Below are 10,746 nucleotides of genomic sequence, written 5' to 3' on the forward strand. Positions count from 1 at the left end.
ATGGCTTGGTGTTGGCGATGGCTGCGGGGCTGCGTGGTGCCGGTGGTGGGGACGGGGAGCTGCTGGTGGGGTGGGCAGCACGGGGGGCTCGCTGCGGGGCTGGGGATGTGGGCAGCTGGGTCTTCACATCGACCCACGGGGGTGGCAAAACCTCCGTGCTGGGCTCGGTCTGGGTCGTCTGGTCCCTAAGAACAGCCCTGCTGCGGCGGCACTGGGGCCGGGCCAGGGCCCCGCAGGTGTCCTGTGGGGGGCAGCCCCCAGCCGGTGGCTCTGCCTGGGACAAGTTGCTTGTCATGGGGGTGACCGAGTGGCCACTGCTTTGTCCCTGCCCTGGTCCAGGCTGCGGCCGGCCGCTGGCCCTCGCTTTTAGTCCCACCCGCCGGGCACCCAGGGGACTCTGCAGGGCCACCAGCAAGCGGCCCGATGTCACCGGCTGCACCAGGCACATCCCGCTCCGCAGCTCCATCACCGTGCAGGACAAGTGGCTGCGGGGGGACTCGGGGACCTGTGGGGATGGGGTGGAGGCGCTGCCAGGCTGGGGGGCAGCAGCCGAGGGGTCCCGCGGTGTGTCACTGCCTGGCGGCAGCAGAGGGTTTGGGGCCATGGGGCTGCGCAGGGCACGGCCGCGGCTTGGCTGGGATCGGTCCCCGGGGAGGATGGCACGCACGAGCCCGGCTGCCCGCGGCGATGGTGTCCTGTGCCCGGAGCGGAGAAGCGGCGCAGCGTGATGTCACCAAGGGCACCGGGCGCTCCTGTTCCTTCACCAGGGTGACAAGAGCACGGGGGTGGTGCAGGACCTGGCTGGAGGTGCGCTCAGGCTGCTCCATGGGGTGCAGCCACCATCTCCCCCCAACTCCCCCAGGTGCCCCTTTACCAAAGGAGTGGCCAGGGACACAGCGGAGGGGACAGGCAGCTGGCACGGCCCTGAAGGCCCTGACTCCGGGCAGCACTGGAGCAATAAACCACGAGGTTTTCCTAGTGATGCACATGGATCCAGCCTGGATCTGATTCCCTTTTCCTTATGGCTGTGCAGTCTCGTTGCCTGGCTGCAGCATTGCCTAGGGCCACCCCGTTGTCACCACCCCATCCCCTCCGTCTCCCTCCATGCTGCTTGCAGACACAAAACCTGGGGGTTGAGGTCTTCTCCAGCCAAAGCTCGAAACCCTCCCAGGGCAGGGATGCCCACGTGGCTGGGGACCTGTTCCAGGGTGGCTGCACCCCATGGCCACAGGATAGCTGAGGCTGGCAGGGACCTGGGGATGTCATTTGTTCCAGCCCCTGCTCCTGTAGGGCCACCCATGGCAGGGTGCCCAGGACCACCTCCAGGTGGCTTTTGAAGATCCCCAAGGATGAGATGCCACCTCCTCTCCTTCCCCCAGGCAGGATGTGGCCCCATGCCCACGCTGCAGCCTGCCCTTGTCCCCTCAGGCGGTTCTGGCACACCCTGGTTTGATGATGGTGGCCCTCGGGGATGTTTCTCCAGCTGGTGCCCGCAGATAAGGAGAAGCCTTCGGGAAGCCGAGTGTGGCTGAGGCAGCGACACGGAAGCAGCCGTCACTGCCTTGGACACACGCCAAAGCCAACCGAGAGCTGGGCTGGGAAGGCAGCGAGGATGCGGGGACACACAGGGCCACCACTGCCTGCGCTGGACCACGCGTGGCCACCTCACCTCGCGCTGCTCGTGGAGCTCGGCACTGGGGAGAGCAGGGGCAGCCCTGGGGCTGGGGGGCAGGGAAACATGGCTCAGGGGTCCTGGGGGGCAGGAGGAGGGCCCCCCCTGGCAGGGGCAGCCCCTGTGCAAGCGAGCGAGTCCCAAGCAGGCCGGGCAGCGAGCGGGGAAGGATTTATTGACCGAGGGCCGGGGTACATCACAGTTTGAGTTCCCTTCCCGCCTCCGGAGAGGACGTCGCGTTTGACTTCCCGGGCAAAGTGCGCGGAGAGGCTTCACAGTTTCATCCTTCGGTAAAGCAGAACTGAGGCAGTGACAAATGGCAAACTACGTCGTATGAAAAAATAATACAAACTCTTCTCTTTAAATATCTTACAGAAAATGAACCTGAATAAAGAGCATGAAAAGCACCGCACGGAGCGGCCCCCTCGTGTTGGCCCTCGAGGGGATCGAGACGTCCCCGCGCCCACGGGCACGCAGAGACCTGGCTCAGCCCAGGGGCCCCCCGGGGACGTGGTGGTGGTCACGGCACAGCGCAGGCGGCAGGGACGGGGGGAGCGCTGTGGGGACGTGGGGAGCGCTGTGTGCCCGTCCCCACGCCGCAGGTACCGCTCGCTGTGCCCACAGGGACGGGGCGGGAGCAGCGTCAGTGGGGACAGCCGGGGCATCGCTATGAGGACGCCCAACGGTGGGGAGGTGGGGGGGGGACAGGGACCGTGCCCCCCCCACTCATGGAGGAACGGGGACGCCCCTACTGTGTTGCAGTGCAAGTTCACGGAAACCCAAGGCACCTCCGCGAGGACGCGGGTGTGGGACAGGGGAGCCCCCGGGCGTGCAAAGCGGGGGGCCGTGTGGTCACCAAGTGAGCGGAGGGGGGGATGTCCCCACCGCCCCTCGCTCCTGGGGGGCCAGGGCTATGTACGGGGGGCCGTGCAGGCTGTGCTGCCCGGGGAGAGCCAGCTCCCAGGGACGGGGCGCGAGCACAGGGGACACGAGGGTGGCTCCGGGGCCGGCCCCGGGCCAGAGGAGATGCTGGCTGCGGCTCCCATCTCAGCAGCTTAGACGGGGTGCAGGTGGGGGGCTCTGTCGGGGAGCTCAGGGTGGGGGGGCAGCCCCCCCTCGCCCCTCCGGTGCGTTTCCCAAAAGGTTCGGGTGAGCTGCTCCAGCTGCGAGCTCAGCGGCAGGTGGATGTCCAGGTGCATGCGCAGGGTTTCCAGCCACTGCTCCAGCTTGCCAAAGGACGGCCTGAGGAGAGAGGGACATGTGGCACGTGGTGTGCCACCCCCCGTGCCGGCAGCCCCCCCAGCCACACGAGCACCCCGATGTCCCCGAGCTAGGGGTCGCAGGGCACCAGCACTCACCGCTTCTCGGGGTCCAGGTCGCAGCAGCAGACAGCGATGGGGAAGAAGCTGGGGGGGCAGGCGGGGGGGCAGTAGCGGTCCAGGAAGCCCCGGACGTTGAGGCCGAAGTCGGTGGTGCGGGGCAGGTAGTCGGGGTCGGCGCTGACCCGGCCGATGATCTGTGGAGGGAGCGAGGGAGGAGAGATGGAACCAGCGGGGACGGCGTGGTGGCACTGGGGACAGCACGGGGGCAGCAGCACTCACCTCGCAGAGGACGATGCCAAAGGAGAAGATGTCCACCTTCTCATCATAGCTCCTCCCTGAAGGGATGGATGGGTCAGGTCACACTGCGTGTCCTGTCTGTCCCCAGGTGTCCCCTTCCTGGGGACGAGCCCCAGCTGTCCCCGTGCCCCCCGCACCGCTCACCGTTGATCATCTCAGGAGCCATCCAGTACGGGTTGCCCACCACCGTGTAGCGCTTCTTGCGGTCCGGCTTCTTCAGGTTCTTGAGATGCTCGGGCTGGTTCTTCTCATCCACCATGAGCCGTGCCAGCCCGAAATCGGCCACCACCACGCTCTTGTTCTGGGTGGAGGAAGGGGGGTGAGGCATGGGGCCAGCCCTATGGGGCCACCCAGGGCCGAGCCCCTGGGCCGGGCTGGTGGCACGGGCACAGCGAGCCTTACCTCGCGCACCAGGCAGTTGTGGGAGTTGAGGTCGCGGTGGATGATGTTCATGGAGTGGAGGTAGGCCTGGGGGAAGGACGGGATGAGGGTAGGTGGGGGGAGCACTCGACCCCCACACGCACCCAGCCCACGGAGCCACCCCTTCAGCAGCACCGTCCCCAGGGGCTGCTCACCATGCCAGCAGCGATATCCTTGGCGAAGCTGACCCGCTGGCTCCAGGGGTAGTGGCTGTCCTGTGGGGAGAGGGAAATGGGGAGGGGTCCTGCCCTGCCGCGGGGTGGGGGCGTGAAGCTGCCCCCTGACCTGCTCCCCCCAGCACTCACCATGCTCTTGATGAGGCCCCGCAAGGTGCCCCCCTTGATGTACTCGGTGATGAAGTTGAGCCTCTTCTCCTTGTAGAGCACCCCGATGAACTTCAGCACATTGGGGTGCTCCAGGCAGCGCATCACCTTCACCTGGGGGTGCGGCACCCGTCAGGGACACCACACCCCCCCGGACACCCCAGTGCTCCCCAGGCAGACCCTGCGCTAATTGCCCTGGATTGAACGGGCATGGAGCTGCCTGGCCATCCCCACACCCCCTCCCAGCCCTGTCGCAGCACCACCCCTGTGGGATGCACCACACCGGCGTGGGGAAGGACAGCCCCATCCCTTGTCCCCCCAGCCCAGGGAGCCGCGTGCCGCTCACCTCTTTGAGGAAGGTCCTCTGCGTCTCCTCGTCGAAGCGGATCAGCTCCTTCATGACCATCACCTCGCCCGTCTCCCTGTGCGTCACCTGGCAGAGGGCAGGCGCTGAGTCGCTGGCTCCCACCTCCGGGGACACCCCCAGGACACATCGCCCATGTCCTCCCCACACAGCAGGGCCGGGGGAGATGAGACCACCAAGCTCATGACACCGGTGACTGCCCACAGCCGGCAGGGGCTCTCTGCTTGGAAAGGGTGCCGCCGGTGTCCCCCCCTCGGTGACACACCTTGATGGCCTGGCCGAAGCAGCCCTTGCCCAGCACCTCGCCGTGGATGAGGTCAGAGGGGCGGAAGATGCGGTGGGCGCGGGAGACGACACGCAGCGACTCGGAGCGGCCGATGTCCTTGCGCTGGGAGGCGGGCGAGCCCACCGAGCTGGAGCCCGGCGACTTGTCTGTGCTGCAGCTCCTCCTGCGGGACAGACAGATGGATGGATGCGGGGTCACCCTGGTGTTAGCACGGCCGGTGATGGATCACGGGATGGGGACGTGCGGCGGCCTTACATGACGGTGCGCTGGCGCATGGCACCGAGCTCCCCGCAGGGCGTGGGGGCCGGGGAGCGCAGGGGGCTGCGCAGGTCGGGGAGGGGGCTGCACGCCAGCGCCGACTCGCGGGCCAGGGGCTCGTGGGGGTCATGCTCGATGGTCAGCTGGAGCAGGCGGCTGGTCTCCTGGATCAGCAGGTCAATCTGGGGGCGCAGAGGACACGGTGGTGGCACGGGGGCACCCCGCGCGATGGCCGTGCTGTGGGGTGCGGGGGCAGCGTACCTCGTCCAGCGGCACGTGGCCGATGGGCGTGCCGTTGATCTCCAGGATGCGGTCACCCACGTGGATGGAGTTCTTCATGTCAGGGCTGATGCAGTCCGGGTCCACCCTGCAGGGCCAGCGTGCGGCAGGGGGTCAGCCCCCGTGGCTGTGTCCCTGCTGGCTGGGGACACACTGAGCGGCCCTGTTGGTCACCCCTTGTGGCACGGTGCCCACAGGTCACCCTGAGCACATGGGGACACACTGACATGTTACCCACAGGTCACCCCAAGGGGGACACACTGACATGGTATCCCCAGGTCACCTCGAGCACATGGGGACACGCTGATGTAGCACCCACAGCCCTGCTGGCCGATGGGCGAACACCAGCACAGCGCCCCACACCACCCTGATGGCTGGGGACACGCTGGCACAGCATCCACAAGCCACCCCATCTGACAGGGACATGCCACCACCGTCCCCACCCTGCGCAGTCACATCTATCCTTCACTCTCCCACGCCAACAAGGCCCTGCAGCGGGCAGCTCCCACCGGCTGAAGGGACCCGACCCCCAGGAGCAAGGGGGTGACACGGGGACGGGGCTACGCACTCTCGGACACGGACGGTGCGCGAATGCTCGGCGCCGCAGCCCTGGGTGCCACAGTGCTGGTCGATGGAGACGGAGAAGCCACGCTTGCCGTCGGAGCAGGCGGGGATGGAGACGAGGGTGACGGTGTGCGGGATGCGGGAGCCCGGCGAGTCGGGCAAGATCTGCTCGATGACCGGCGTCACCACCATCTGGTAATAGCAGTGCCCGCTGCGGGGCCGAGAGGAGAGGGGTGGGCATGGGGAGGGGGGGGACACGCACACGGGGACCCGCCAGCCCTGCCCGCCGCGGCTGCTACCTACCAGTACAGCTTGGAGCGCTCCACCAGCGCGTAAGTGTCCCCGTCCCCGATGAACGTGTGGCAGTTGAGGCAGCTGAAGCACTCGGGGTGGTACTTCTGCTCCCCGGCCACCTGCAGGAGGGCTCCGTCAGCACGAGGCACCCTCGGGTGCCACCCCCGGCCTCCTCCCCGCGCAATGGGGAACTCCGGGGTGGCCGCGAGGACCCACGCGGAGAGCGCGCCGTGGGCGAGCGTCCCCGCAGCCTTACCATGACGAGCCCCTTGGTGATCTGCTCGGCGCAGCCGTGGCACAGCTCCCCGAAGCGCGCCCAGTAATCCTTCTTGCAGTACAGCCGCCCATCCTTCTCGTAGTACTGGTGGGACAGCGACGCCCCGCACTCGCAGCACCTGCGGTGGGGACGGGGGGGGGCGCATGGGGACACAGCGGGGTGACAGCCCCACGGCTGCCAGCGCAGGCTGTGTCCGTGTGTCCGTGTGTCTGTCTGCCACCCACCCGGTGCCAGCGGGGTCCCGTGGGCCCTGCTGACGGTCACGGCCCCGACGTGACTCAGGACGCGGCCGCCCCCGCTATTTATGGGGCGCGGGGGGGGGGCAGCCAAAAGGGGGGACCCCAAAATCCGGGCTCGGATGGGATGGGGCCAGCAGGACGGGGGCTGCGGGGCTGGGGGGGGCGCGGTGCCGGGGGGTTGTTGTTGGGGGGGTGGGGGTGCGGGGGGGGCGATGCCGCAGTGCCCCCCCCCGGGGCCAGGAGCAGCAGCAGCGCGGTGTGACGTCACGGCGCGGAATTTCCCCACCCCATGACGTCACCGCGCGAGGACTCCGCGCCGGCCCCGCCCCCCTTTAACCCCCCCGCTGCCACCGCCCGCTGAGCCCCGACGGGGCGGCCGCTGGGTGTCACCGGGCGGGGGGGGGGGGGGGGGCACAAACGCCGCCGCCCCGCAGCCCCCGTTTCCTCCCCGCCGCCAGTCCCGTCCTGTCCCCCCCCCGCAGGCCGCGGGGCCGAGGGGGGAGGCCGCAGGCTGCCGGAAACCCGCCTGCCCCGGGGCGCGGGGGGGGCCGGATCCAGCTGCAGCCCCCGCAGCGCGGGTTGCGCTGGGGCCGGTGGCCGCGCGTCTGTCCGTGTGTCCCTCTGTCCGTGTGTCCGCCACAGCCTCGGGGTGCGGGGTGCGAGCACCGGGGGGGAGGGGGGGGTCAGGAGCCCCCCCGGGGCTGCAGAGGAGCGCGGGTCCCATCCCGCCCCCCCCCTCCCACCCCCCCTTACTTGGCTCCGGCGCTCAGCGCCCGGCTCTTCCTCAGCACCGCCGCCAGCATCCTCGGCACCGGGCGGCACCGGGCGGCACGGCACAGCCCGGCCCGGCACGGCCACACCGAGCCCCCCCCAGGCCCGAGCCGCCCCCCCCGGCCCGGCCTCCTCCCGTCGCCTCCCGCTGCTCGAGGCTCGGGGAGGGCGCGACAAAGAGGAAGCGGGGAGGGCCGGTGGCGGTGACATCAGCCCGCGGCCCCTCCGCACCCCCCGGGAGGGAAGGGGGGGGGGCAGGAAGCCGGGCCGGGACCCCGCGGGACGCCGCACGGGGGGCAGAGCCCCGGCCGCCCGCTGTCACCTCGGTGCCCCCCCCGCGGGTCCCACCTGAAGCAGTCGGCGTGCCAGTCGGCGTTCAGCGCCTGCAGGTACTGCCCGTCGTAGATGCCCTGCCCGCAGCTCGCACACACCGGCAGGTCGGTCCCTGGGGGACAGGGCTGTCACCCGGCCGCTGGCACCCGGCCGCTGTCACCTCCCCAGCCCGGGCACGGCCACGCCACGGGCTCGCAGCTCCGGCCGCCTGCGCCACCCCCCTGTGCCCGCAGGGACCGAAGCCACCCCCAGCTCCCAATCGATGGATCCATCGATCCCCGGGCTTCGGAACGGGGACAAGGTCACTGTGCTCGTGTCCCCAGCATGGGGGGATGTGGGGACAGGGCTGAGCACGGGGCAGGGGTTGACCTCTGCCACCAGGACGTGGCCAGAGTCCCCGTCCCCCTGGCAGAGGGCTGGCTGGGACACTGCCCCCTGGTCCCCCCCAGAGGCAGTGCCAAGGGGAGCAGTGAACGTCCCCGGGGTGCTGGGTGGCACCAGGGGCTGGTGGTGCAGGGGACACAAGGGGACATCGGGACACAGGCCCCATGGGGCTGGCAGGGCATCAGGGACATGGAGGGGCACAGGGCAACGGGGAAGGGGGACAGAGGGGAGCAGGAGTCGGGGAGGGAGTGTGGGGCAGGAGGGGTGACCCTGGGGTGGGAGGGTGCAGGGGGGGTGTGGGGGCCCTCACAAGGGACACTGGGTGGGATGGGGACGCAGGGGGTGCGGGGGTGCCTGGTGCAAGGGGATGGGGGAGGCTTTGGGCAGCAGAGGAGTGCAGGGAGGAAGGGGTGGGGTGATGTGGGTGTGGGGGATGTCGGGGTGCCCAGTGGTCAGGGGGATGTGGGGAGACTGGGGGGCCCAGCAGGTCGCAGCTGCAGGACAGATGTTTGGGGTGCACAGAGCGGGGACAGAGGGGATGCCTGAGTGCTTGTGGTGGGCAGGCAGGGGGGCACGGGTGGGGAGGGATCTGGGGGCACCCGCTGGGGTGCAGGATGGTGTCAGGGGGATGAATGAGGCGTGCAGGGGGGGGGAAAGGGGGCAAAGGTGTGCTGGATGGGTGCAGGAGGGGATGAAGGGGGGGGACAAGGGGAGTCTACAAAAGAACGAAGGGCTGCAGGATGCGAGGAACAGAAGATGCTTGCAGGGATACAGCGGGATGCAGGATGGGTGCTGGAGGATGTAATGGGGAAGACGGGGTGCTGGGTGGGTGCAGAGAGGGAGGTGGGGGGGGTGAAGGGGGTGTGGAAGGAGCTGAAGGGGTGCAGGATAGAAGGGGTGCAGTGGATCCAAGTTACGTGCAGGGATACAGGCGTGCAGGATGGGTGCTGGGGGATGCAGGCGCACGCAGGGATGCAGAGGGGCGCAGGAGCTGCGTGGGGCTGCAGGACAGGGAGCGGGCTGCCTGCAGGGGCACCAGGGGCGCAGGATGGGTGCAGGAGGATGCAGGGGGTGTGCAGAGGGTGCTGGGGCACGGGGCAGCCAGGGTGCAGGAGCATCACAGGATGCACACAAGGATGCAAAGGGCGATGAGGAAGATGACGGCACTGGAAGGGATGCAGGGGAAGGGTGCAGCATGGAACAGGGCACAGGGACAGGGGAGGATGGGGGCCCGCAGGGTGGCATGGGGCGCACTGGGGGGCGCAGGGCTCAGGGCAGGAAGGTGCAGGACGGGGAGGGCTGCAGAGGCACTGGGAGAGTGGGTCTGATGGGGGCGCGAGTCCAAGGGGTCCAGAGTGGATGTGAGGCGCAGCCGGGATGTCGGGGTGCAGGGAAGGATGCAGGCTGGGTGGGGGATGAGGGGTGAGCTGGGGGGGCAGGGGTCACGGGGTGCAGGGGGGAGTCAGGCTGGAGGGGGCTGATGGGGGTGCAGGCTGGGTAGGGGTGCAGTAGGGGATGTGGGGGTGCAGGGGGAGATATGGGGGTGCAGGGGGTGCATTGGGGGATGTGGGGGTGCAGGGGGAGATATGGGGGTGCAGTAGGGAGATGTGGGGGTGCAGGGGGAGATATGGGGGTGCAGTAGGGGGATGTGGGGGTGCAGGGGAGCACAGACTAGATACGGGGTGCATGCAGGATGTAGGGATGCCGGAGGGACACAGGCTGGATTGTGGATTGGGGGCGTGGGGGGGATGCAGGGGGAGATGTGGGGGTGCAGCCTGCATGGGGGTGCAGGGGAAGAGATCGGGGTGCAGGGAGAACGTCTGGGGGCAGCCGGGGCTGCAGGCGTAGGGCTGCGGTGGGGAATGAAGGGGACGACGCCGGGGTGCAGGAGGGGTGCGGGGGCTGCACGGGGCACGCGGGGGAAGATTTCGGGGAGACACCGGCTGGCCGGGGGGGGGGGTGAGGGGGGTGACCGGGGAGACGCCGGGGGGGGGGGGGCGGCAGGAGGATGGGGAGGGGGCGATGCGGGAGCGCGGGGGGCCGCGGGCCGGATGGGGGCCGCGGGGAGGCCGTGGGGGGGGCAGCGCGGGGCCGGGGGGGGCCGGCGGAAGCGCTGAGTCAGGCGGGGCCGGGGGGTCACGCACCTTCCTCCTCCCCCATGGGCTCGTCCCTCCAGGTGCAGCACAGCAGCATCAACCTCATGCGGCCCCGCCGCACGGCGCCGCGCCAGGCCCGGCCCGGCCCCGCCGCACCGCGCCCCGGCCCCGCGGCCCCGCTCCCGGCCCCGGCCCCGCCGCTGCGGCTCCGGCTGCGGCTGCGGCTCCGGCGGCACCGGCGGCAGGGGACGGGCCGGGGGGCGCAGGGCGCCGGCGCGGGGGCGGGGAGGGGAGGGGCCTGGGGAGGGGGCGGGGATGGGGGCGGGGATGGGGGGGGTGGCGGGGGTCGCCGTGAGCCCGGGGGGGCGTCCGCGGGTGTCCGCGGCAGGCAGGGGGTGTCCCGCGGTGCCCGCGGTGCCCCCGTGGAGCTGGGCACGGGCGTGCCCTGGTGCCTGGGGGACACCGAGGGGCCCGGGGGGGTGTGGCGGGGCAGGCGGGGGGTGTCCTCCGCTGTCACAGTCACCTCGGGGAAGGGCTGTCCCCCCCGTGTCCCGAGGCTGTCGCCCT

At 70.2% G+C, this 10,746-nt stretch overlaps 1 protein-coding gene across 2 annotated transcripts; it reads right to left on the reverse strand.

The window, feature by feature from the left end:
- Positions 1-1,826: 1,826 nt before the first annotated feature.
- Positions 1,827-10,418, reverse strand: LIMK1 (LIM domain kinase 1). Of its 2 annotated transcripts, XM_068655939.1 has the most exons (17): positions 10,228-10,418; positions 7,707-7,811; positions 7,349-7,421; positions 6,336-6,474; positions 6,089-6,198; positions 5,790-5,996; positions 5,204-5,309; positions 4,940-5,124; positions 4,664-4,847; positions 4,381-4,467; positions 4,017-4,148; positions 3,867-3,926; positions 3,694-3,759; positions 3,436-3,592; positions 3,274-3,329; positions 3,031-3,188; positions 1,827-2,914 (listed from the first exon to the last, which is right to left on the reverse strand). In XM_068655939.1, the coding sequence occupies exons 1-17, from the start codon at positions 10,283-10,285 to the stop codon at positions 2,728-2,730; spliced, it is 2,070 nt and encodes a 689-aa protein (XP_068512040.1). In that variant the 5' UTR covers positions 10,286-10,418; the 3' UTR covers positions 1,827-2,727. The 2 variants fall into 2 exon arrangements, with proteins under 2 accessions (XP_068512040.1, XP_068512039.1); XM_068655938.1 differs by lacking the exon at positions 7,349-7,421 and having other exon boundaries at positions 7,715-7,811; positions 10,228-10,416.
- Between the last annotated feature and the right edge of the window lie 328 nt (positions 10,419-10,746).

The sequence above is a fragment of the Anas acuta genome, chromosome 19, assembly GCF_963932015.1.
Source record: "Anas acuta chromosome 19, bAnaAcu1.1, whole genome shotgun sequence".
In the NCBI taxonomy this organism is placed as follows: Eukaryota; Metazoa; Chordata; class Aves; order Anseriformes; family Anatidae; genus Anas; species Anas acuta.

What these genes read in the sequence shown, in the direction of transcription:
- LIMK1 (XM_068655939.1), bottom strand. Translation starts at nt 10,285, where the DNA reads ATGAGGTTGATGCTGCTGTGCTGCACCTGGAGGGACGAGCCCATGGGG. An exon ending in CGACTGCTTCAGGTGGGACC is followed by an intron (nt 7,422 to 7,706) that starts CGCGGGGGGGGC and finishes TGTGCCGTGCCG; the next exon opens with CCCGGTGCCGCCCGGTGCCG. An exon ending in GGCTCCTGAGATGATCAACG is followed by an intron (nt 3,330 to 3,435) that starts GTGAGCGGTGCG and finishes CCATCCCTTCAG; the next exon opens with GGAGGAGCTATGATGAGAAG.